Here is a 27,913-nt window from a genome sequence, read left to right on the forward strand (position 1 = left end):
TCGTACTCTGTAAATTTATACAATTATAAGTTGTCAATTTGTAATTAAAAATGCAGCGTTTTCTTTGAGAGAAGATTATGCCTTTGAGTGAAAAACTGGGTTTTTCAAGGGCTAGGATGAGAAGATTTCTTAAGGGAAGGGTTGTCCCTTGTATGCTGATTTTGCTGAGGGTTGTAATCATAAAGGGATGCTGGGTTTTGTCAAGTGCTTTTTCTGCATCTGTTGAGATGATCATGTGATTTTGTTTCTAATTCTGTTTTTGTGGTGTATCGTATGTATTGACTTGCGAATGTTAAACTATCCCTGCAACCCTTGTATGAAACTTACTTGATCATGGTAGATAATCTTTTTGATATGCTGTTGGATTCGGTTAGCTAGTATTTTGTTAAGGATTTTTGCATCTATATTCATCAGGGATATTGGTCTGTGGTTTCCTTTTTTTTTGTCATATCCTTTCCTAAAGTTTCTGCACAGTAAATGAAGCAGCAGAGTAAACAGACAATCCACAGAGTGGGAGAAAATCTTCACAATCTATACATCTGACAAAGGACTAATATCCAGAATCTATAAGGAACTCAAACAAATTAGCAAGAAAAAACCAAACAATCCCATCAGAAAATGGACTGAAGACATCAATAGACAATTCTGCAAGGAAAATATACAAGTGGCCAACAAACATATGAAAAAATGCTCAGCATCACTAATGATCAGGGAAATGCAAACCAAAACTGCAATGCGATACCACCTTACTCCTGCAAGAATGGCCATAACCAAAAAACCAAAAAATAATAGATGTTGGTGGGGATGTGATATAAAGAGAACACTTTTACACTGATGTTAGGAATGTAAACTAGTACAACCACTATGGAAAACAGTGTGGAAATTCCTTAAAGAACAAAAGTAGAACTACCATTTTATCCAGCTGTCCACTACTGGGTGTCTATCCAGAGGAAAATAAGTCATTATATGAAACAGATACTTCCACACGCATGTTTCTAGTAGCACAATTTGCAGCTGCAAAAATATAGAACCAGCCCAAATGCCCATCAGTCAATGAGTGGATAAAGAAATTGTGATACATATATATATATATACACACACACACACACACACACCGTGGAATGCTATTTAGCCATAAAAAGGAATGCAATGACATTCGCAGCAACCTGGATGGAATTGGAGACCATTATTCTAAGTGAAGTAACTCAGGAATGGAGAACTAAACATCGTATATTCTCACTCATAAGTGGGAGCTAAGCTATGAGGATGCAGAGGCATAAGAATGATACAGTGGACTTTGGGGACAAGGAAGGAAGGGTGGGAGGAGGGTGAGGGATAAAAGACTACAAATTGGGTACAATGTATACTGCTTGGGCGATGGGTGCACCAAAATCCCACAAATCACCACTAAAGAACTTAATTCATGTAACCAAACACTACCTGTTCCCCCAAAACCTATGGAAATTAAATAAATAAATAACACAAAAACACTAAACAAAAGTGAACTTAAAAGAAAAAAAGCTAGGAGTTTCCCCCGTGCACTCAGGTAACTACTACTCTCCCGTTTTGATATGTTGTACTTTCATTTTCATTCATATTTTCAACATATTTAAAAATTTCCTGTGTAATTTTGAAGGTTTTAGTTTTCAAATATATGGGAATTTTCTAGATATCTTTCTGTTATCAGTGATTAATTTTGTTGTGGTTTTACAGTTGTAGCCAATAACAGATGAAAGAGGGACTGCTTCATTTGAGGGGGAGCTTGGTGGGAGTGGGAGAAGGGCTAGAGTATCACCTGCTCGTGGGGCTCTTTGCATTTCCATTGTGACTTTTGAGGGGCTCTCAGGTACCTCTAGAATTTCTGTGTTACATAGTCTGAAACCACTGCATAGATTGTGCTGTAAATTTGATTATGTGAAAATGATGCTATGCTGAAGAAGACACTTGGAGGAAAGCAACTAGTATATTGTGGCTAGTTGCTGTCTGAGGGCAAGCACTTAAAAGATTTGCTGTATAATTAAAATATCCAAAAAAAGAGACATTAATGGAAATGTATGTTTCATTATGCAGCATAATTTGAGAATGAGTACCAAGATGGAAAAAACAGAATTGTCTGTCTAGTCCAGATGAAAATATTTGGACCAATGCATACATTTCAGGAATACGTAATTTCAGAATTTCTCAGAGGTTATGTTTTTGCATAAGTGATAACATTTATTTCCCTTTAATGCAGTTTTTATTATTGATTATAAAGCACTATAAAGGATAGTTTGTTAAAATACAGTTATTTAGCCTTTAACTAAATTGTTAGAACTAAGTAAAATGATTAAGTCATTGCCTATTGTTATACTTGTAAATATTTTAAGTGGACATAGAGGTGACAGCTACCTGCATGCTTTCTCATCACTTAGAGTAGGGATCGCAGAACTGTGGTCCAAGAGCTGAGAAAGTTTTTTTTTTTTTACCTTTTTAAAGTGTTGTAAGGAAAGAAGAAGAATCTGCGTTATAGACATGTGTAGCCCACAAATCCTAACTTACTTACCATCTGGCCCTTTGCAGAAAAGTTTGCTGACTCCTGATTTAGAGCAAGAAACAATTCATATTCGTGAGGTGAAGGGTGAAGGGTTTCACTGTGATAGACTACTTCAAAAAGGAAGGAATAACAGTTACTGAAAAGATAGCATAAGTCTTTCTAATTCTTTCTTAACTAACTTATCCAAGGGGCTGGCATCAGAATCTTTTCTCTGCACTGAGCAATTTATGTCTAAATGGGGAAATTTGGCATCAGTCTGCATTTGAAAAACACTATCACACAGAAAAGATTGATAATGAATAGGTTCATTTATTTTTCAAGAATAGTATTCTTTAATAAACATAATTTTAAGATAAGTTTTGTGTTATGTATAAGTCACTTTTTAGTTTTCAGATATAGCTTAATTTTTAAAACTTCAAACCACTTAAATTTTGAATTGTGTATGTACAAATTAATTTTATATTGACCTATATATTTTTCAGGATGATTGTCTTTTGAAAGTGTGGTATCCTATGACTGGCTGGAAGTCTTCAATTATACCTCAGGATCATCATGAAGTGAAAAGGAGACAATCCTCTACTCAATTTTCCTTTGTTTACTTGGCACATCCCCGAGCTGTGACAGGTTTTTCATGGCGTAAAACTAGCAAGTATATGCCCAGGTTAGATGAATGAATCATACAACTTTAGTTTTTATCCTTTTATGTTTATAAAAATAATGAAAGTAAAGTCATTTTAGTTTATTTACATGGTGGCAATTAATAGCATAGGCTGTGACATCAAGCTGCCTGAAATTAAATCCCGTTAGCTTCATGAGTTTTTGACTAAATTTCTTAAGCTGTCTATGCCTCAGTTTTTCTCTGTAGAATGAGGGTCGTAATAGTACCTACCTCAGAGAGTTGTTGTGAAACTAAAAGTGTAGTTTGTGGGTGGGAAGTGCTTAGTACAGGCCTTGCACATACTTTGTGTCCAGGCAATGAAATTGTTAGTAGTAGCTGTGGTTCTAGCAGACCCTAGCAAGAAAATGTTTGCAAATAACAGGAAAGCACACACTGAAGGGAAATATATCGGTATAAAACTGTCAATTATATATATGGTGTTAAAGCATATAATGTAGTCTGAAGAAAGTGGCCAGGTTGTACTTTTTTTTTTTTTTTTTTTTTAAATGTGAGGGCTGTCAACAGAAGTTTCTCAAATAATTTTTTATTATACATTTTTTCCTCATCATTGTGGCATCTCTTAAAGGTATTTAGAAGATTAAATATACTGCAAAACAGCTTATACAAATGATTATTTTATACAGGTCTAAGAAAGCTGTTGGGCACTCAGAAGCTTGCTTAGAAATCTAGTTTGTTCTTGAAGGAGGGTTATTTCGCCTACTAAATATATCTGAGGATTGTTTATGCCTGATAGGAAATATAGCACACATTGTAGAGATGCTCAGTAAATGATAACATGGGAAATTTATATACTTTTTGAATCTAAATGAAAAGTCTATTCTACTTACGTCATCTGCATCTATTTGCAGAATACTTTTGACTTAGATTCTATGTAAGCATTTTTTTAAATGGAGAATGATTTTTTTGTTTCTTTGTAACCAAGAGGTAAGTTACTTTCGTTGCTCCATGCCATGCCATTTTTGCTTATTTTAACTTAATGATACTCTCCTTACAGTTTTATGATGTTTGAAATGATACTCTCCTTACAGTTTTATGATGAAGATAATTATTTATTTGTAACTGTTTGGGTTATAGGAAGGATGATGTAAAATGAAACTACTTCCATAAGCCAGATAGTTTAATTACATTTAATGATCTTTTATTATGGTCATTCTGTAATTTGCAATGATTAGGTTTTCCTTTGCTGTTTAGTTTGTATATTTTGTTTAGGAGATACTAATAATCCTCTAGAACCTGAATGTATAATCTAGCAGTAATTTCTAGTTCTTTTTTCAAAACAATTTCCCGATTCTTATGATGTTCACAGTGATACTATATATAATTTCAAGCTCTTTGATTGATTCCTTTTTTCCATTGTGTTTTGCACTAATGTTAACTTTATGCATGAAGAACCAAAATATTAATTAATTGATGGGATTGATATTCACATTAACCTTTATTTATTTCTCTTTGTTGTTAGGGGTTCTGTCTGTAATGTGTTATTAACTTCATGTCACGATGGTGTGTGCCGGCTCTGGGCAGAAACTTTATTACCAGAAGACTGTCTTTTGGGTGAGCAGATTTGTGAGACTACCACTTCCAGCATTGCCAGCAACCTTTCTCATGCTGGAAGACACAAAGACAGAATACAGCATGCTCTTGAGGTATTATATTATTTAAAATGGTAAATGAATTTTGACGATAATGTGAGCCTGGTGGAAATTTATAAACTAATATGCAGATAGCACACATGGTACATGTAATGAGTGAAATTAACAGCAATAAACTCTCATTTATGCTTGTTAGACTACTTATTTATTGCACTAAGAAGCCAAATGCAGAAATTAATGATCTCAGACATGTTGTATAGGTAAATATTATTAAAAAATTTTTTAAAATTGATATTTTATGCTCAAGTTCTAGATAATATTTTAATCCTTTGCATGTCACATGTGAAAATCTATGGGAGTATTAGTAAAATATGTAAAGGTCCTTGAAATTAGTTGTAATTAAAAATATTTTGCTTTTGTTTCATAAAGATTAAAATTTTGTTCTAGTTAAAAATGAGTATTTTGTTCCTTAAGAGTACAGATGTTTATTAAGATATTAGACACAACTGAACTTCTTTGGAGTTTCCATGATTGAATATTTTGAAAATGAAATAATTTTTGTAATTTTTAAATACAGTATGAAATAAAAGTGCTTTATAAGAAATTAGATTATAACATATAGCACAAATGATTGTGTCCCATATGATTAGGTAATACAATGAGATATATGCATTATTTTAAATTGTCAGAAATGTATTATAGTAAACTTAGTTTACTATTTTTCTTGTGACTTTTTAATTCAAATAATGTATGCTAGAATTGGATTAAGAAAAGGAGAAGAAATAATGGAATTTATAATTCAACTATTCTAGTCATGTGAATATGTGTATTTTTCTTTATAAGATTGAGATCATATTATGCAGTAATATTTTATAACTTTTTATACTTAATTTGTTACACTCTATTGACTATACTTTTACTTTATGTATTTGCATTAACAGTTTAAAGCTTGCATAGTCAAAGTGGCTTTGCCATTTTACCAAGCAGAAATATTGTACAACTTTGACAGGTTAAGGATGTGTAATAAAAGTTTTATATGAAGCAGCCCTCCTCAGATATTGTCTATATTAGGCCATTCTTGCACTGCTATGAAGAAACGTCTGAAACTGGGTGATTTATAATGAAAAGAGGTTTAATTGCCTCTTGGTTCTATAGGAAGCATGGCACCAGAATCTGGCTGGCTTCTAGGGAGGCCACAGGGAGCTTTTACCCATGGCAGAAGTTGAAGCAGGAGTCAGCACATCACATGGTATAAAAGCAGGAGCAAGAAAGAGTTGGGGGGAGGTGCCGACTTTTAAATGATAATTCACTCGCTGTTGCAAAGATAATACCAACACCAAGCCATGAGGGATCCGCCTCATGACCCAAACATCTCCCACCAGGCTGTACCTCCAGCAATGGGGATTACAATTCAACGTGAGATTTAAGCAGGGTCAAGTATCCAAACTATATCACTGCCTATGATTGGGCGCTATTTGTACATTTTTTTCAGTATTTAAAATGTAAGTGAAATTAAAAGCAGATGTCAAAACAGTTATCTTTTATTTTGATACTGATATTTAGTAGGACAGAGTACTTAATTTTTAACTAGATATTTATGATCATTTACTTATGTAACGTATTTTATCTTCAAATTATATATGAGCCTTTGGAAACCAAGGGCTTTTAGACATCTTTGTATCCTCCATAGTACCTGATATATTGCTTTTCAAGTGTTTGTTAAATTGAATTATTGCCATGTAAAATAGAACAGAAATATGAGTAAATATGTAACCAGTGATTTGACAAGTTTTTACTGTCTTTTAGTAATATTATTAATTAATATGTTAAGATAGTTTTTTAAAAAAAGGCATAAGTGTCTGACTTACAAGTCACTTTGCTTTCTGACATCCTATCCTTTCCTATGGAACTCCTAACTGTTAGATCTATATAATTGTATATATTCTTAAGTTATATTTTTTGTTTCTAGGAGAAAATGGCCAGTGTTAGATCAGTCTTGTCAGTCTAATTTAAAATAATGGTAAATGTCAAGGATCCAGTGAAAATAATTTGATATGCAGTTTGGACCAGGGGGTCTCTAATGTCCATCTTAACCCTGTTATCAAAGCAATAAGCAACTCTGTAGTGGGAGACCAGAGGTGGGGGACATACCATTGACCTGATACTATTTTCCATAGGTAAAATGAGAAGGGCTGTAGATATTGAGAGGATATACCAAATATGTTACTTTAATGAAGAAAGAATTGATAACATTTTATACTTTATTTAATTGAATGTGGAGAACAAAGGAAAAGAATAGAAAGTTATTATGAAACATGGTCTTGGGAGTGGGTTAAGTTACAGAATAAGGAATTACTGCAAGGTGGGGTCGTGATATGGAGAAAAAAGATAATGCCAAGGATGACATGGCCCCATGTCTAAAATAGTCCACATGATCACGCATGCTAATGAAGAATTTTAATCATATAGATTTATCTCAATTTAAACAAATCCAATTTGCAAATTGTTTAAAACAATTTAAACAAATTAAAGGTCAACACTTTAATGAGGTCTTTCCTTGTCTACTCCTATCTGGGTAGGTTCCCCTTGTTATTCTGTATTTTCATACCTTGTTTTTTTCTTTATAATCAATATCATGAATTTGATTATTTAGCTGACTGTTTAATTTTAAGTGAGAGGCAATATTGGGGAGGCAATATTCTTCCTGGTAGGAAGACTCAGGAATTTTTTTTTTTTTACTCTTATGACTAGAAAATTCTGTCTCAGTACTAGGATATCCTGAAAAAAAAAACTTTGGACCTTCTAATATTAACGGGAATTTTTATTCATGTTTTGTAGATAACATGAATACGTATTTTTGCACACTACTTTTTGCCTTGAACTAAAAGTTTACAAGAACTGTAGAGAATACATCCAAAATAGTTCTACTGTAATTTAAAAAATTCCCTTTAAAATGATCAGGTTTTTATGGAGAAAAAAATCTGAAACCTCTTAATAATTAAGAGTATTTTGGTTGGCATTTATTAGACCTTCAACAGTTGGGCTCAGCAGCTATTTTTCTATTTTAGACAATACACCATTTGAAAAATTTAAGGAAAGGACAGAGGAGGTCATCTGTTCTTGTAACTCACGCTGAATTAATGCCCGACCAAACAGCAATGCATGAAGTTCAAAGACACATTTCCCACCATGCAAATGCCCTCTGTCATTTTCATATCGCAGCAAGCATCAACCCTGCCACAGGTAAAGGATAAAGTTTTATTTCCCATAAATATGTTGAAGTCAGGTAAATAAATAGAAAAGTGGAACTACTTTTATAACCTATTTTTATTTTTTTATTTTTTTTATTTTTTAAATTAATTTATTTTTTATTATACTTTAAGTTCTAGGGTACATGTGCATGACGTTTATATCATGTATAACTCCCCAAAGCAATCCTTCCCTCCTCCCCCCTCCCCATGATAGGCCCCAGTGTGTGATGTTCCCCTTCCCGAGTCCAAGTGATCTCATTGTTCAGTTCCCACCTATGAGTGAGAACATGCGGTGTTTGGTTTTCTCTTCTTGTGATAGTTTGCTAAGAATGATGGTTTCCAGCTGCATCCATGTCCCTACAAAGGACGCAAACTCATCCTTTTTGATGGCTGCATAGTATTCCATGGTGTATATGTGCCACATTTTCTTAATCCAGTCTGTCACAGATGGACATTTGGGTTGATTCCAAGTCTTTGCTATTGTGAATAGTGCCGCAATAAACATACGTGTGCATGTGTCTTTGTAGTAGAGTAATTTATAATCCTTTGGGTATATACCCAGTAGTGGGATGGCTGGGTCATATGGTACATCTAGTTCTAGATCCTTGAGGAATCGCCATACTGTTTTCCATAATGGTTGAACTAGTTTACAATCCCACCAACAGTGTAAAAGTGTTCCTATTTCTCCACATCCTCTCCAACACCTGTTGTTTCCTGACTTCTTAATGATTGCCATTCTAACTGGTGTGAGATGGTATCTCATTGTGGTTTTGATTTGCATTTCTCTGATGGCGAGTGATGACGAGCATTTTTTCATGTGTCTGTTGGCTGTATGGATGTCTTCTTTTGAGAAATGTCTGTTCATATCCTTTCCCCACTTTTTGATGGGGTTGTTTGTTTTTTTCTTGTATATCTGTTTGAGTTCTTTGTAGATTCTGGATATTAGCCCTTTGTCAGATGAGTAGGTTGCAAAAATTTTCTCCCATTCTGTAGATTGTCTGTTCACTCTGATGGTAGTTTCTTTAGCTGTGCAAAAGCTCTTTAGTTTAATTAGATCCCATGTGTCAGTTTTTGCTTTTGCTGCCGTTGCTTTTGGTGTTTTAGACATGAAGTCCTTGCCCATGCCTATGTCCTGAATGGTACTACCTAGATTTTCTTCTAGGGTTTTTATGGTATTAGGTCTAACATTTAAGTCTCTAATCCATCTTGAATTAATTTTCGTATAAGGGGTAAGGAAAGGATCCATTATTATTTCATGTTGCCTTTAAAATACTTAATTGGAATAGAGATATAATATAAAGTACCATTTTTTGAATTGGGACTATGTGATTCTCAGGGTATTAACTCAGTAACTATTTCTGAGCATCTTTGTCTAGTCTATAACAAGGTTTCCCAGTAAATTAGAGCTTTAACTGAACCTGATGTCACAATTGGTGGCAGCCTGGTAAATTAGTGTAATTTCCCTCACTTCACAGTTTAAATCTTCCCAACTCTTCTTTATAACCTCCTCTAAATATATTTTTACAAAGTTTTTCTTATATCTCAGCATATCTTGTTTTCTACCCTTGTAGACTTTCTTGTCCTATACTAAGGAAAACACTTTTCCTTCTAACTTGAATATTTTCTTTTCCCTTTTTCCCCTATGTGACTGAGAAATATTTTGAGGCAGGTTCTTTGTTGGCACACATATTTGTGAGCTTCTATTTTAAAGGCAATATGTTTTCCTTCTACATGGAAATGTATGAGAAAGGCTATAAATTTTATATTACATTGCTCAGAACTATATAAAGTTTTATATAAAATTATAGTTGTATGTTATTGAACTGGAGGTTTGTTGCTTCAGAGTGAAGGGGCTTTTAGTTTTAAATGTTTCTGTATGTAAATACAGTATTTAGTAAATAGAATTCTAAAAGGGTGATCTTCAGTGGTGACTCTAGATATGTGCTGTTTTATAGAGTAGCCACTGGCCCCGTATTAGCTGTTTGAGGACTTGAAATGTGGCTGGTCCAAACTGAGATATGCTGTAAAATACACACTGAAGTTCCAAGACTTAGTATAAAAAATAATGAAAACTATTTCATTAATAATTTTATTTCATATTGATTATTTGTTGAAAGACTCTTTTGTATATGTTGAGTCAAAGTATATCATTAAAATTAATATTACCTGTTTCATTTTACCTTCTGAAACATGGCTACTGAAATATCTAAAATTTGTTTAACATGTCTTGCATTTTTGGTCTGCATTATATTTCTATTGGACAGTGCTTTGCCATCTGATTAAATGTTATTTTGTTTTTAACTGTGTGTACTGTCCTAATTAGATAGAATAGGATCACAGAGGATGAGCATTCTGTCACATCATTTGAGCCTAAGGACTGGATATGTTTTTGCAGCCACTGGGCCCTGGTCTTCCCCAGCTTCTTTACTAACCGTCACTAATTTTATTCATGCTCATCCTAACTTACCTACATATTATTTTAAAAACAATTTTCTTAAAAATGTTTAACATCATGCATTTTTGGTTACTGCATGTAAATATAACATTTAAGTTGACCAAATATGTTACTAAATGCAAATAATTTTATATTGTTAGGACTTGTCCTCTTCACCTTTTTTTCAAAAATTTTTTTGAAACTACAAGAAAGTTGAAAAAATAGTACAGCAAATATCCATATACCACTTACCCAGATTTACCACATATTAACATCTTGTCATTTATTCTTTTATTCTCCCCTCTCTGCCTGTATAGATATGTCTTTGCTGCCTCCTCCCTTATTTTTGGCAGAACCATTTGAAAGTAAAGTTGTTTATCACATTACCCTTCACCTCCTAAATATTTAAGAATATATCTTTTAGCAAAAAGGGAATTTGCTTCCATAACTGTAATACTGTTATTGCATGTGAGGAACACGGATAAAATAATATCATGTAATATATAGTTCATATGCAAATATAGATTCCTGTCTTAAATGCAGATTATTTTCTTTCAATTCCTCCAATCTAGAACAGTCCCTCTCTCAAATGTCAAAAAAAAATCTGTCAGTCTCAAAAAGTTGTTTCTCAGTTTTCTTTCAGAATGTCTCACAGTCTGAATATTTGTTCATAAGATTTAGGTTTAACACTTTGAGCAAGAATACTATATAGTCACATAGGTGATGTAGTGTTTTATAGGATTGCTAATTCACAAATCCTATTTTATATGATTTATTTCATTTTTATCACAAAACCAGGATGGTCATCCAGGAACTGGAAAGAAAGAACAATTTAAAGCATTATTTAGCATTCATATTTATTGTCCATGCATTTTATCTTTAGATTTTCACTTCTTTTTGCAAAGGACAATTTTTCCGTCTGTTGAATGAATTATTTATAATATGGATTGAAATTAAGGAGATTAAGTTTTTGATTTACACCATGTTTTGGGCGGAGGGGGACAGGGTCTCGCTCTGTTACCCAGGCTAGAGTGCAGCCTTGACCTCTTGGGCTCAGGCAATCCTACCACTTCAGCCTCCTGAGTAGCTGGGACCACAGGTGTGTGCCACCACTCCTGGCTAATTTTTTTTTTTTTTTTTTTTTTTTTTTTTTTTTTTTTTGAGGTGGAGTCTCGCTCTGTCTCCCAGACTGGAGTGCAGTGGCCGGATCTCAGCTCACTGCAAGCTCCGCCTCCCGGGTTTACGCCATTCTCCTGCCTCAGCCTCCCGAGTAGCTGGGACTACAGGCGCCCGCCACCTCGCCCAGCTAGTTTTTGTATTTTTAGTAGAGACGGGGTTTCAGACACTGTCTCTCTGTTTCCCAGGCTGGTCCCAAACTCCTAAGTTCAAGCGATCCTCCTGCCTTGGCCTCCAAAAATGCTGGGATTACAGACATGAGCCACCACCCTGGCCAATTTATACTGTCTTACATGAACTCATCAATTTCATAAATTTCAGTTACCTCAAATGGAGAAATTCTCTCTTACTTAGAATTTTGCCTGCCTTCTTGTGTTTTTTCTTCATGTTATTTCCCGACAGATTTTTAGTAAAGTTTCAAACACTAAGAAAGGTTGGAAGAATAGTACAGTGAATACTTTTATATTCTTCACTTGATTCAACAGTTAACATTTTGCCACGGTTGCTTTATGTGTGGCAAATGTCTCTGTGTGTATGTGTGTGAAATGTTTTCTTTTCTTTTTCTTTCTTTCTTTTCTTTTTCTTTTTTTTTTTTTGGAAACGGAGTGTTGTTCTGTCACCCAGGCTGGAGTACAGTGGAGTGATCTCGACTCATGGCAACCTCTGCCTCCCGAGTTCAAGCAATTCTCCTGCTTCAGCCTCCCAAGTAGCTGGGACTACAGGCGCACCCCTCCATGCTGGGCTAATTTTTTGTATTTTGTATTTAGTAGAGATGGGGCTTCACTGTGTTGCCCGCGCTGGTCTCAAACTCCTGAGCTCAGGCAATCCACCTGCTTCTCCCTCCCAGAGTGCTAGGATTACAGGCATGAGCACACAGTCGAAATGTTTTCTTAGTCTTTTCAAAATAAGTTATACCTATCATGGTGTATCACCCTTACAGTAGCAAGTATCTCCTAAAATTCTCTCACATAATCGTAATATCATCCTACCTAAGAAAATGATAAGTAATTCCATAATATCTAATATCCAGTTCATATTTAAACTTCCCCAGTTATCTCTTTTATGGCTGCTTTTCTGCTTTAATTTTTCATCTCCTGTCCCCAAACTAGAATTCACTGAAGGTTGATACATTTGTGTATTTTGTTTTTAAGTTAATAGTTTAATTTCATATAAGTCTGTCATTCTTAAGATTTACATTTACCATTAAATTCAGTTAACGTTTTTACAAATGCTGCTAAAATTGTGTTGACTTGTTTAGCACCTTTTCTTTGTATAGATTACTCATTGTAAGCACTTGTCATGTTTTTAAAGAAATAAAAAAATTTATATTGAAATCTTTTTTATTTCCACAGATATTCCAAATGTCTTGGTTGGCACTGCATTTAATGTTGATGATGGAAATGGGGGCTTTGTAGTTCATTGGTTAAACAACAAGGAATTTCATTTTACGTCATCTACAGAAATATTTATGCATCAGTTACGAAAACTTTCTGATAAGCAGGTAGATCATGAAAGTGATGATGCAGATAGAGAAGATGAGGAACATTCACAGGAGGATAGAGAACGGGGTTTACATATGAAATTAGACCATGGTTAGTATCCTGTGTTCAGGTTTTTCTTACTCCAAAGTTAACAGCCTTCTGTGGTACCACTTTTAGTTTTGAATTCTTCCTTCCCACTCTTCCTCCTTTTTACTTTTCTATTTGTTACACAAGTATTTACTGACCATCTGCCTTGGATCAGGCACTCTGCTAGGTCCTGCAAACATCATCTAACTATATGTTTTGTTATAACATATTTCTTTGAGTCTTTGGAAGCCATAGCCTTTTCTGGGGAACAGGTTTTGCTAATGGTAGTAGTAATGATAGGGTGAATGAAGTTTTAATTTATCTAAAAGTAGTAACTATAGTAACTTTCAATTCAGACAAAAGTTTCCTTTTTTTTCCTGACTGTAAATTGGAAAGAAATTTATAGTTTTTAAAGATAGTATGCCATTTATTTGTAGTCTAGCATGTAAATGAATTACTTAATGCATGTATTGATAAATATATTTTCTGGTTCAGATTTATCCCTGGATAGAGAATCTGAGGCAGGTACAGGATCATCGGAACATGAAGATGGAGAAAGAGAAGGAAGTCCTAGAACTTATTCACGACTTAGTGTACCAATGCCACTGCCTACGGTTCTGCTTGATCGGAAGATTGAAACGCTGCTAACTGAATGGAATAAGAATCCTGATATGCTTTTTACAATACACCCTGTAGATGGTACCTTTCTAGTGTGGCATGTAAAGTATTTGGATGAATATAATCCTGGAATATTTAGACAAGTCCAGGTATATTTTATTGATGAAATAGTTATTACGTTTCTTAAAGCAATAAAAAGAAATAAATGCTTTGTAGAGTTAGCATGTTTGTAGAATTACTGAAAATTTTGGTTTTGATAAGCATCTGAGTAAAGAATACTTCTTGCTTTCAGAAGGGATCAGTGACCATAAGCTTAGCAAACTTGATTAGTTAGAAGATAATGAATTTGGCCTTGAAATGCAATACTGAATATTTAAATATGTGTTGATTTTGGGGGGAGTTAATAATATTTTGAATAAGATTAAGAAACTACCCTGAAAATATGAATCAGGATGAGCTCCTCCTTGTGCCCAATTTGATGAGCTAAACGAAGCTGCCTTTACTTGTCATCTCGTTCAACTTTATTGCTATTTATATCTGTGGCTGGTGGTCATTTTGTTGTACAAGCAAAGCACCTGAACTTTATTTCTTCAGCCTTCTCTTAGGCCACGAATAGAGATATGATATTTCGTAAATAGAAGAAAGGGATTGAACCATAAAGAGGTTGAAAATGACGTTTTTTGATAAGAAGCTGAGATTTGGTATTTTGAGAAGTCTTTTTTTTGAGAGGAGGTAAACTATTTGTACTGAATCATATAATTATGTTTTCCAGGTTTCTTTTTCTTCTCGGATTCCTGTTGCATTTCCCTCTGGTGATGCAAGCTCTCTTAGTAAAAATATCATGATGTATGCCTGTATAAATGCGACAAAAGATTCTGACCACACCTTGTTACACCAGGAGGGGATGTCTGTAGGCAGTCCTCACGGATCACAGCCACACTCTAGATCACACAGTACAAATATGAACATCTTAGCTCCCACAGTGATGATGATCTCTAAACACATAGATGGTTCTTTAAATCAGTGGGCAGTCACTTTTGCTGATAAGTCTGCCTTTACCACTGTTCTAACTGTATCTCACAAATTTAGATATTGCGGTCATCGATTTCACCTCAATGACCTGGCATGTCATTCAGTTTTACCATTGTTATTGACATCCTCTCATCATAATGCTCTGTTGACTCCTGAATCCGATTATCAGTGGGACTCAGACAATAAATTAAGTAGATTAATGGACCCTGTAAAACATATGAAAGGTTCCTCAAAACAACCTCTTAGAAATGCAGCAACTCGTACATTTCATGACCCAAATGCAATCTACAGTGAACTTATTCTGTGGCGTGTAGACCCAATAGGACCTTTGTCATACACTGGAGGAGTATCAGAATTGGCTCGAATTAACTCTTTACATACCTCAGCGTTCTCTAATGTGGCTTGGCTTCCAACTCTCATTCCCAGTTACTGTCTAGGTAAGTGTTCATTGTAATTGTGAAATTAACAAAAGCTTTTAAACTATTATTTGTTATATACAAAATGGTTTATATTGTTGTTATTAAGATGGTTTTTAGTAAGTATTCAGTTTTATTATTAAGGTGATTTTTAATATTCAGAATACAGGCATGAGACTTATTTTTAGAACTTAGAAGTTTTTAACCTCATAATCCATTTTTAAATTACATTTTTTTGTTAATAATTTTGTATCTACTTATTGTACCTGTTTAATTGTGATTCTAGACCATGGTTAAGCCTCAAAAGAAAAATGTGAATACTTGTTTCTTATCCTTTAGCCAATAAGAAAAATAAACTACATGTTTAGAACCCAGAGTCCTTGTTTTCCTTTCTCAGGCACATATTGCAATTCTGCAAGTGCTTGCTTTGTTGCTTCTGATGGCAAAAATCTGAGACTCTATCAAGCTGTAGTGGATGCAAGGAAATTATTGGATGAATTGTCAGACCCAGAATCTTCAGTAAGTATTTAATAATCTTTATTAATTTATCTAAGGTGGTAAAGAATTTTCTTTTGACTTGTCTAGGACCTATATTTGTTTTTGTTTTTTTTTTTTTTTAATTTTTTATTATACTTTAAGTTCTAGGGTACATGTGCATAACGTTTATATCATGTATAACTCCCCAATGCAATCCCTCCCTCCTCCCCCCTCCCCATGATAGGCCCCAGTGTGTGATGTTCCCCTTCCTGAGTCCAAGTGATCTCATTGTTCAGTTCCCACCTGTGAGTGAGAACATGCGGTGTTTGGTTTTCTCTTCTTGTGATAGTTTGCTAAGAATGATGGTTTCCAGCTGCATCCATGTCCCTACAAAGGACGCAAACTCATCCTTTTGGATGGCTGCATAGTACTCCATGGTGTATATATGCCACATTTTCTTAATCCAGTCTGTCACAGATGGACATTTGGGTTGATTCCAAGTCTTTGCTATTGTAAATAGTGCCGCAATAAACATACGTGTGCATGTGTCTTTGTAGTAGAGTAATTTATAATCCTTTGGCTATATACCCAGTAGTGGGATGGCTGGGTCCTATGGTACATCTAGTTCTAGATCCTTGAGGAATCGCCATACTGTTTTCCATAATGGTTGAACTAGTTTACAATCCCACCAACAGTGTAAAAGTGTTCCTATTTCTCCACATCCTCTCCAACACCTGTTGTTTCCTGACTTCTTAATGATTGCCATTCTAACTGGTGTGAGATGGTATCTCATTGTGGTTTTGATTTGCATTTCTCTGATGGCGAGTGATGACGAGCATTTTTTCATGTGTCTGTTGGCTGTATGGATGTGTTCTTTTGAGAAATGTCTGTTCATATCCTTTCCCCACTTTTTGATGGGGTTGTTTGTTTTTTTCTTGTATATCTGTTTGAGTTCTTTGTAGATTCTGGATATTAGCCCTTTGTCAGATGAGTAGGTTGCAAAAATTTTCTCCCAATCTGTAGGTTGCCTGTTCACTCTGATGGTAATTTCTTTAGCTGTGCAAAAGCTCTTTAGTTTAATTAGATCCCATTTGTCAGTTTTTGCTTTTGCTGCCGTTGCTTTTGGTGTTTTAGACATGAAGTCCTTGCCTATGCCTATGTCCTGAATGGTACTACCTAGATTTTCTTCTAGGGTTTTTATGGTATTAGGTCTAACATTTAAGTCTCTGATCCATCTTGAATTAATTTTCGTATAAGGGGTAAGGAAAGGATCCAGTTTCAGCTTTCTACTTATGGCTAGCCAATTTTCCCAGCACCATTTATTAAATAGGGAATCCTTTCCCCATTTCTTGTTTTTGTCAGGTTTGTCAAAGATCAGATGGCTGTAGATGTGTGGTATTATTTCTGAGGACTCTGTTCTGTTCCATTGGTCTATTTCTCTGTTGTGGTACCAGTACCATGCTGTTTTGGTTACTGTAGCCTTGTAGTATAGTTTGAAGTCAGGTAGCGTGACGCCTCCAGCTTTGTCCTTTTGACTTAGGATTGTCTTGGCAATGCGGGCTCTTTTTTGGTTCCATATGAACTTTAAAGCAGTTTTTTCCAATTCTGTGAAGAAAGTCATTGGTAGCTTGATGGGGATGGCATTGAATCTATAAATCACCTTGGGCAGTATGGCCATTTTCACGATATTGATTCTTCCTATCCATGAGCACGGTATGTTCTTCCATTTGTTTGTGTCCTCTTTGATTTCACTGAGCAGTGGTTTGTAGTTCTCCTTGAAGAGGTCCTTTACATCTCTTGTAAGCTGGATTCCTAGGTATTTTATTCTCTTTGAAGCAATTGTGAATGGAAGTTGATTCCTGATTTGGCTCTCTGCTTGTCTGTTACTGGTGTATAAGAATGCTTGGGATTTTTGCACATTAATTTTGTATCCTGAGACTTTGCTGAAGTTGCTTATCAGCTTAAGGAGATTTTGGGCTGAGACGATGGGGTTTTCTAAATATACAATCATGTCATCTGCAAACAGGGACAATTTGACTTCTTCTTTTCCTAACTGGATACCCTTGATTTCTTTCTCTTGCCTGATTGCCCTAGCCAGAACTTCCAACACTATGTTGAATAGGAGTGGTGAGAGAGGGCATCCCTGTCTTGTGCCAGTTTTCAAAGGGAATTTTTCCAGTTTTTGCCCATTCAGTATGATATTAGCTGTGGGTTTGTCGTAAATAGCTCTTATTATTTTGAGGTACGTTCCATCAATACCGAATTTATTGAGCGTTTTTAGCATGAAGGGCTGTTGAATTTTGTAGGACCAATATTTGTTAGTTGCTGTTTAGGGAGTAAGCATATGTTCTGGGCTGCATAAGATATATATATGACACATTTATTTTTTCCTAAGTTGTGTTCCAAGGTATATGAATCAAAGTTTTAGTGTACATACCACACATTAATACATTTTACATAAAAAGAAATAAAAAGGATTTTTTCTAAAATATTATTTGTTTGTAACATATTTTACTCTCTAGTTTGGTTCTTTTAATCTTACTTTGCTCAAAAAAGGTTTTAAGACATCTTTATCAAGCTGTATGTTTAGGTTGGAAAACTGGAACTTTTTCAAGCTTGATTGACCATTAAAAAAATTCTCTGGTTAGAATTTGTTATCAGTGGGTGGCAGCATCTCATTCTGATAGTTCTGTATCTGAGCTAGAAGTCATATATGATAGTATCTAGAGTTGAACAGATTTTCCATTTACCTATAGAAACAACTATTCTAATAAAAATGTTTCCAGTATTGAAAACCAGTGACTATTTTTGAGCATCTACTGTGTTCTCCTAGATGTAAAGTGAGTACAGAATATAAGTTTCAGATCTACCTTTAAGGAGCTTTTAATTTAGTTGAAGAGAAAGCTTATTAATAAAAAGTTAAGTAGCAGTTTAAGACATAAGACAGGAAGTCTAAGAGTGATACGTAATGAATTGCCAAAAGGATGGCCCTAGAAGTGTTTCATTATTCAGAGGAGAGAGAGATCAGATTAAGGTAGGCATGGAAGTCATTAAGGACAGTATTTGGGTTCATTCTTGATGGGTGGATAAGATTTAGAAACATAAATTCTTTGTCTTTGCCTGAGTGAGAAAATTGCCTGAAAGTAAGTATAGATACAGGAAAGTACATATGTAAAGCTTGTTCCAGAAACAGTGAGAAAGCCATTTGGATTGGAGCTTAAGGTTTGGCATAGAGAAAGTCTAGAAAAATAGAATCATAGAACTAGAATTGGAAGATACTTTAAAGGTCACCTGGTCTCACCAGTCATCTGATGCTTTATTCCCCTCTGCTTCATTCCTGTCAATTTGTCATCTGGCCACCGATGAGGGAGACTCAACTCTAAATGCAGCTCATTCTGTCCTTGAATAGCTCAGACAATCATATTTAAATGCTATTTATTTTGTGTAAATTCTACTTGTTAGTGCTAGTTCTACTTATAGTAAATCTAATATTTCTTGCATATGAGAACACCTCAAGATATTTAAAGACAGCTTTCTTGTAACCCGTGAACCTTACTACCTCAGGCCAAACCTGCTCCGCCTGTGCCTATCAAGTTTCTTTAACTGTTTTACATTTGACCCTGGTTACTCTTCTGAGCAGGTTTCCGTTTGTCTGTGCTCTGAGCCTTGTAGGATGACTAAAACATAGCAATATTGTGACCTCTCTCATTAGATACATTTATGTTTTGACAGGCACTCCACATTCTTTGTATGTAATTGATTTATCATGAGCTGACTCTGAATATCCCGAAGTCTTTCCCTGTCCCTGCCCTCTGCTAAGCCTTGTCTTCTCCATTCTGTATTTGTGCATTTGGATTTGGGGTCCAAATGTAGACCTATTTTTTCCTATTACATTTCATCTTGCTGAGCGCAACTAAACAGTCCAATCTCTCAGTATGTTTTTGAATCTGGATTATGTTATTTAATATATTTGTTACTGCTTTATGACTATGTCACCAGCCTATTTGAAGAGTGTTATATCTACATCATCTGAGTCAGTTATTAATATGATAAATAGGCAGGTCTGAAGAAAGAACCTAGCAGTATACATTTGAAATCTTTCTCCATTTTCATTTTTTGGAATGTTTTCCAGCTTGTTTCAAGGATTTCTGTGAGACAGCCTGTCATATACTTTCTGAAATAAAATACACTCTTTCTACTTTCTGCAGTCAAAGAAGAAAGTCAAAGTTACATGAGGTGATTTGTTTTAATATATGATAGGTATAATGTACACACCTTGACATCCCTTGGTGACCAAAACATTGTACTAGATAGACATTAAGCTCTTCAGTCTGCCCTGCAGCAGTATGCTCTTTTCCTTTTTGAAAATGGGAATTTTTGCCAGTTTTTCGTTTTTTGCCATTGATGGCATTCCCCATGATTTGGGGGATTTTGTATTTTCTTATGGTTCTATTTGTTCTCCATTATACTCAGTGTTTTGTTTTTGGTGGTACCTCAAGGTTTTATAATATGCATCTTTAACCTCTCATAGTCTACCTTCAAATAATAATATAATACTCAAAATATAATGTAGCCAGGCACGGTGACTCACATCTGTAATCCCAGCACTTTGGGAAGCTGAGATGAGAAGATTGCTTGACCCCATGAGTTTAAGACCAGCCTGGGCAACATAGTGAGACCCCATCTCTAAATATATATATAAATATATATATATTTATAATGTAAACATATATAAATATATATATAGTAAACAACTTTCAGTAGTATCCCCAATCTCCCTCTCCTGTGGTCTTCAGCATGCATGTCCTGTGAATGTTTTGTTAGGTTTATACGTAAGTATTTCATTTATTCTACTGATTGTAAATGGTACTGTCTTTTTAATGTTGGTATCCATGTAGTCACTGCCGGGATATACAAATACAGTTGAATATACAAATACGATTGAATATACAAATGCAATTGAATTTTGTGTGTTTATCTTGTATCCTGTAACATTGCTGTATGCATATATTAGGTGTAGGAGTGTTTTTGGTAGATTTCTGGGACTTTTCCATGTAGATAATCGTCTCATTATAAATGGGAACAATTTTATCTCTTCCTTTCTAATCTGTATGGTTTTTGTTTTTCTTATTTTGTTGTGGTAACTAAAACTTCCAACACCATGTTGAATAAGAAGTGAGATTGGATGTTCTTGCCTTCTTCCCATTTTTGGAGGAAAAACATTCAGTCTTTGATCATTACATATAATGTTAGTTGCAGGTTTAAAAACTTTTTTTTTAAATTTTTGTGGGTACATAGTAGATGTATGTATTTGTGGGGTACATGAGATGTTTTGATATAGGCATGCAATTCTTAGTCAAATAATGGAAAATGAGGTATCTATCACCTCATACTCTTCTAGTTATTTAGAAATGAGCAATTAAATTATTGACTATAATCATCCTGTTGTGCTATCAAACACTAGGTCTTATTAATTCTAACTATTTTTTTGTACCCATTAACCGTCCCTGCCTCCCGCCAATCCCTTACTACCCCTCCCAGCCTCTGGTAATCATCCTTCTACTCCCTATCTCCATGGATCCACCTGTTTTGATTTTTAGCTCCCACAAATAAGTGAGGACATGCAATATTTGTATTTCTGTGCCTGGCTTATTTCACTTAAAATAATGACCTCCAGTTTCATCCTTGTTGCTGCAAAATGACAGAATCTCATTCTTTTTTATGGCCAATTAGTAGTCTGTTGTATATAAGTACCACATTTTTTTTTCTTTACCTATTCATCTGTTGATGGATACTTAGGTTGCTTCCAAATCTTGGCTATTTTGAACAGAGCTGCAGCAAACATGGGAGTGCAGATACCTCTTCAATATACTAATTTTCATTCTTTTGGGTGTGTGCCCAGCAGTGGAATTGCTGGATTGTATGGTAGGTCTATTTTAGTTTTGTGAGCAACCTCCAAACTGTTCTCTATCATGGTTGTACTAATTTACATTCCCACCAATAGCATATGAGGGTTTTCTTTTCTCCACATCTATGCCAACATTTGTTATTGCCTGTCTTGGATATAAGCCATTTTAACTGGGGTGAGATGATATCTCACTGTAGTTTTGATTTGCATTTCTCTGATGATCTCTGATATTGAGCACCTTTTCACATGTCTGTTTGCCATTTGTATGTCTTCTTTTAAGAAATATCTGTTCAAATATTTTGCCGTTTTTGATTAGATTATTAAGATTTTTTCCTATAGGGTTGTTGGAGCTTCTTATATATTCTGGTTATTTATCCCTTTTCAGATGAGTAGTTTGAAGATATTTTCTCTCATTCTGTGGGTTGTCTCTTCACTTTGTTGATTGTATCCTATACTTTTTAACTTGATGTGATCCCATTTGTGCATTTTTGCTTTGGTTTCCTGTCCTTGTTGTGTATTACTCAGGAAATGTTTGCCAAGACCAATGTCCTGGAAAGTTTCCCCAATGTTATCTTGTAGTAGTTTCATAGTTTGAGGTCTTAGATTTAAATCTTTAATCTATTTTGATTTGATTTTTGTATATGGTTAGTGATAGGGGTCTGGTTTTATTCTTCTGCATATGGATATCCAGTTTTCCTGGCACCATTTGTTGAAGAGACTGCCTTTTCTCCATTGTATGTTCTTGGCACCTTTGTCACAAATGAGTTCACTGTAGGTGTGTGGATTTGTATCTGGATTCTCTTTGCTGTTCCATTGGTCTGTGTGTATGTTTTTGTGCCAGTACCATGCTGTTTTGATTACTGTAACTCTGTAGTATAATTTGAAGTCAGATAATATGATTCTTCCAGTTTTGTTCTTTTTGCTTAGGATAGCTGTGGCTATTCTGGGTCTTTTGTGGTTCCATATAAATTTTAGATTTTTAAAAAATTTCCATAAAGAATATCAGTGGTGTTTTATAGGGATTGCATTGAATCTGTAGATTGCTTTTGGTAGTATGGACATTTTAACAATATCAGTTCCTCCAATCCATGAACATGGAATATCTTTCCATTTTTTTGTCCTCTTCAATTTCTTTCTTCAATGTTTTACAGTTTTCATTATAGAGATCTTTCACTTCTTTGGTGAATTCCTAGCTTCTTAATTTTATGTGTGGCTATTGTAAATGAGATTACTTTTTTTTTTTTTTTTTTGAGGCGGGGTCTCTGTCACCCAGGCTGAAGTGCAGTGGCATGATCTCAGCTTACTGCAACTCCACCTCCCGGGTTCAAGTGATTCTCCTGCCTCAGCTTCCGGAGTAGCTGGGACTACAGGCATGTGCCACCATGCCTGGCTAATTTTTCTTTTTCTTTTTCTTTTTAGTAGAGACAGGGTTTCATTGTGTTATCCAGGATGGTCTTGATCTCCTGATGTCATGATCCTCCCGCCTCAGCCTCCCAGGGTGCTGGGATTACAGGTGTGAGCCACTGCACCCAGCCGAGATTACTTTTGCAAAATTTCTTTTTCAGATTTTTTGCTGTTGGCCTATAGAAGTGCTACTGATATTTGTATGTTGATTGATATCCTGCAACTTTACTGAATTTATCAGTTCTAATGGTTTTTGGTGGAGTCTTCAGGTGTTTCCAAATGTAAGATCATGCTGTCTGCCAACGAGGATAATTTGACTTCTTCCTTTCCAATTTGGATGCCTTTTATATATCTTTCTTTTGTCTGATTGCCTGAGCTGGCACTTTCAGCACTATGTTGAACAACAGTGGTGAAAGTGAGCATCCTTGTGTTCTAGATCTTAGAGGAAAGGCTTTCAGTTTTTCCCCATTCAGCATACTAGCTGTGGGTCTGTGGTGTATGGCTTTTATTATGTTGAGGTATGTTCCTTCTACACCCAGATTTTTTTAGAGTTTTCATCATGAAGGGGTGTTGAATTTTATCATGCTTTTTTTAGCATCAATTGATATGATCATATGGTTTTTGTCCTTCATTCTGTTGATGAAACGTATCACACTGATTGATTTGTATATTGTTGAACCATCCTTGTATCCCTGTTATGATAAATGATCTTTTAATCTTTTTAACCATATTGTTGAATTGCCTTTGGTAGTGTTTTGTTTAGGATTTTTGCATCAGTATTCATCAGAGTTATCGACCTGTGTTCTTTTTTTGATGTGTCTTTGTTTGGTTTTGGTATCAAGGTAATACTGGCCTCATAGAATGAGTTTGAAAGTATCCCTTCCTTCTCTATTTTTCAGAATAATTTGAGTGGGGTTGGTATTCGTTCTTTTTTATATGTTTGGTAGCATTCAGAGCAAAACCACTGGGTCCTGGGCTTTTCTTTACTTAGAGACTATTTATTATGGCTTTGATCTTGTTACTTGTTTTACTGATCTATTCAGGTTTTGGATTTCTTTTGTGGTTCAGTCTTGATAGGTTGTTTGTGTCTAGGAATTTGTCCATTTCTTGTAGATTTTCCAATTTATTGGCATATAGTTGCTCATAGTAGCCACTGTTGATCCTTTGAATTTCTTGGGCATCAGTTTTAATATCCCTTTTTTCATCTCTGATTTTATTTATTTGGGTCTTCTTTGTCTTTTTCTTAGTCTGGGAAAAAGTTTGTCAATTTTATTTTGTCTTTTCATAAAACTAACTTTTTGTTTTGTTGATCTTTGTATGTTTTTCTTTGTTTCAGTTTCATTTATTTATGCTTTGATTGATCTTTATTATTTCTTTTCCTTTACCAATTTTGGGTTTGGTATGCTCTTGCTTTTCTAGTTCTTTAAGATTGATCATTATGTTGTTTATTTGAAGTCTTCCTTGTTTTTTGATGTAGGCACTTACAGCTACAAACTTCCCTCTTTTAGTACTGCTTTGGCAGTATCCCATAGATTTTGGTATGTCATGTTTTCGTTATCATTTGTTTCAAGACATTTTTCAATTTTCTTTTGAATTTCTTCATTGACTCTGTTGTCATTCAAGAGCATATTGTTCAATTTCCATATGTTCATATAGTTTCCAAAATTTCTTGTTATTGATTTCTAGTTTTATTCCAATGTGTTCAGAGAAGATACTTGATATTATTTCATATTTTAAAATGTTTTAAGACTTGTTTTGTGACCTAATGTATGGTCTGTCCTTGAGAATGATCCATGTGCTGTGGAAAAGAATGTATATTCTGTAGCTGTTGGATGAAATGTTCTGTATCTATTAGGTCCCTTTTTTTGGTAGTACATGTTAAGTCTGATGTTTCTTTGTTGATTTCTCTGTCTAGAAGATATGTCCAATTCTGAGTGATGTCAAAGTCTCCAGCTATGATAGTATTGGGGTCTGTCTCTTTCTGTAGCTCTAATATTTGCTTGATATATCTGGGTGTTCCAGTGTTGGGTGCATATACATTTAGAATTGTTATATCCTCTTGCTGAATTGACCCCTTCAATGTTATATAGTGACCTTCTTTGTCTCTTCTTACAGTTTTTGTTTTGAAAACTATTTTGTTTGATACATAGTATCAGACATACAATGATACTGATATCAGTATCTTTTCCCATCTCTTTGTTTTCAGCCTATGTGCATCGTTATGTGTGAAGTGTGTTTTTTGCAGGCCACAGATTATTGAATCTTGTTTACCCATTCAGCCGCTATATGTCTTTTGATTGGAGAATTTAGTCCATTTAGTCCAAGTGATTAATAGATACGGACTTACTCCTGCCATTGGTTATTTGTTTCTGGTTGTTTTGTGGTCTTCCTTATTTCCTTCCTGTCTTTCTTTTAGTGAAGATGATTTTTGCTGGTGATATGATTTAGCTTTTTGCTTTTTATTTTTGGTGTGTTCACTGTATGTTTTCTAATTTGAGATTACCACAAAGCTTGCAAATATTATCTTACAACCCATTATTTTAAGCTAATTATGACTTAAAACTGTTTGCATAAATAAACAAGCCTAAAGAAAACTAGTAAAGGCTCTACTCCTTAACTTTGTCCTGCTACAACTTTTTGTTATTACTGTTTATATCTTTTTGTACTGTCTATATCTTGAAAAGTTGTAGTTATTATTTTTGATTGATTCATTATTTAGTCTTTCTACTTAAGATCAGTTTACACACCACTGTTACAGTGTAATAATATTCTGTGTTTTTCTGTGTACTTACTATTACCAGCGAGTTTTGTACCTCCAGATGACTTCTTATTGCTCATTAACGTCCTCTTTTTTTCTGATTTAAGTACTCCTGTAGCATTTCTTACGTGACAGGTCTGGTGTTGATGAAATCTCTCAGTTTTTGTCTGTCTGGAAAAGTTTTTATTTCTCCTTCATGTTTGAAGGATATTTTTACTAGATACACTATTCTGGGGTAATTTTTTTTTTTCTTTTCAGCTCTTGAAATATGTCATGCCTTTCTCACCTGGCCTGTAAGTTTTTCACTGAAAATTCTGTTGCCAAACATACTGGAGCTCCATTGTATGTTGTTTCTTTTCTCTTGCTGCTTTTGGGATCCTTTCTTTATTGCCTTTGGGAGTTTCATTATTAAAAGCCTTGAGGTAGTCTTCTTTGGGTTAAATCTGCTTGGTGTTCTATAGCCTTCTTGTACTTGGATATTGATATCTTTCTGTAGGCTTGGGAATTTCTCTGTTACTATCCCTTTGAATAAATTGATATCTTTCTGTAGGCTTGGGAATTTCCCCATTAGTATCGCTTTCCACCCCTACCTCTTTCTTTACCTCCTCTTTAAGGTCAATGACTCTTAGATATGTCCTTTTGAGGTTATTTTCTGGATCCTGTAGATGTGCTTCATTGTTTTTTATTTATTTTTCTTTTGTCTCCTCTGTGTGTTTTCAAATAGCCTGTTTTCAAACTCACAAATTCTTTCTTCTGCTTTATCAATTCTGCTAGTAAAAGACTCTGATGCGTTCTTCAGTATGCCAGTTGCATTGTTTAGAATTCCTGCTTGATTGTTTTCAGTTATTTAAATTTCTTTGTTAAATTTATCTGATAGAATTCTGAATTTGTTGTCTGTGCTATCTTGAATTTCTTTGAGTTTCCTCAAAACAGCTATTTTGAATTCTCTGTCTGGAGGTCACATATCTCTCTTTCTCCAGGATTGGTGTCTGGTACCTTATTTGGTTCATTTGGTGAAGTCATATTTTCCTGAATTATCTTAATACTTGTAGATGTTCTTTGGTGCATGGACGTTAAGGAGTTAGGTATTTGTTATAGTCTTCACAGTCTGAGCTTACTTGTATCTGTCCTTCTTAGGAAGGCTTTCCAGGTATTTAAAAGGACTTGGGTGTTGTGATCTAAGCCGTATATGCTTTGCGGGGACCCGAAGCCCAGTTATGCTATGGTTCTTGCAGACTCTTAGAGGTACTGTCTTGATGGTCTTGGACAAGATCTGGAAGAATTCTCTGGATTAGCAGGCAGAGACTCTTGTTCTCTTCCCTTACTGTATTCCAAACAAACTCAGTCTCTCTCTCTCTCTCTCCCCTCCTCCCCCTCTCTGTCCCTACCCCTCTCTCTCTCTCTCCTCTCTCTCCCCCATCTCTCTCCCCCTCTCTCTCCCCCATCTCTCACCTCTCTCTCCTTCTCTCTTTCTCTTTCTGTCTCTCTTTTCTGAGCCACCTAGAGATGGTAGTGGAGTGACACATGCACCCCTGTGGCCATCACCTCTAGTACTGTGCTGGGTCATGCCTGAAGCCAGCACAACACTGGTTCTTGCCCAAAGCCAGCTGTAATCACTCCCCAGCTACTGCCTATGTTCTCTCAAAGCCCTGGGGCTCCTGCAGTCTGCAGGTAGCAAAGTCAGCCAGGCCTGTGTCCTTCCCTTTAGGGTGATGAGTTCCCCCATGCACTGGGCTAGTCTAGAAGTACCATCTGGGAGGTAGGGAGCAGAGTCAATAACCTTAGAAGTCTACCTGGTGTTCTGTTGTACCATGGCTGAGCTGGTACTCAAACCACAAGACACAGTCCTTCCCACCCTTCTCTCCCCTTTTCAAAGGCAGATGAACCTTACCCTGTGGCCACCATGACCTCAGGCCTACAGGGAGTACTTCCAGACTACTACCAGTGTTTTCTTAAGGACGAAGGGCTCTTTGGTTAGCTTGTGGTAAATGCTGCCTGGTCTGAGACTCACCATTTCAGGGCATTGGGCTCCCTTCTGGCCCACAGAAGATCCAGAAATGTTGTCTAAGA

At 35.3% G+C, this 27,913-nt stretch overlaps 1 protein-coding gene across 7 annotated transcripts in view; it reads left to right on the forward strand.

Moving 5' to 3' along the window:
* Nucleotides 1-27,913, forward strand: part of DMXL2 (Dmx like 2) — a 187,741-nt gene that overhangs the window by 71,712 nt on the left and 88,116 nt on the right. For all 7 annotated transcript variants that reach the window (XR_004431994.1, XR_004431995.1, XM_033190115.1 and 4 more), the window contains exons 7-13: nucleotides 3,016-3,194; nucleotides 4,672-4,855; nucleotides 7,870-8,044; nucleotides 13,015-13,254; nucleotides 13,726-13,997; nucleotides 14,621-15,317; nucleotides 15,694-15,815. Coding sequence is in view for 5 of the 7 variants with exons in the window: in XM_033190115.1 (XP_033046006.1) it covers nucleotides 3,016-3,194; nucleotides 4,672-4,855; nucleotides 7,870-8,044; nucleotides 13,015-13,254; nucleotides 13,726-13,997; nucleotides 14,621-15,317; nucleotides 15,694-15,815 (1,869 nt within the window). In the remaining 2 variants the exon portion in view is untranslated. The remainder of the gene's footprint in view (nucleotides 1-3,015; nucleotides 3,195-4,671; nucleotides 4,856-7,869; nucleotides 8,045-13,014; nucleotides 13,255-13,725; nucleotides 13,998-14,620; nucleotides 15,318-15,693; nucleotides 15,816-27,913) is intronic.

The sequence above is a fragment of the Trachypithecus francoisi genome, unplaced genomic scaffold, assembly GCF_009764315.1.
Source record: "Trachypithecus francoisi isolate TF-2019V2 unplaced genomic scaffold, Tfra_2.0 Lachesis_group3, whole genome shotgun sequence".
NCBI classification, from domain to species: Eukaryota; Metazoa; Chordata; class Mammalia; order Primates; family Cercopithecidae; genus Trachypithecus; species Trachypithecus francoisi.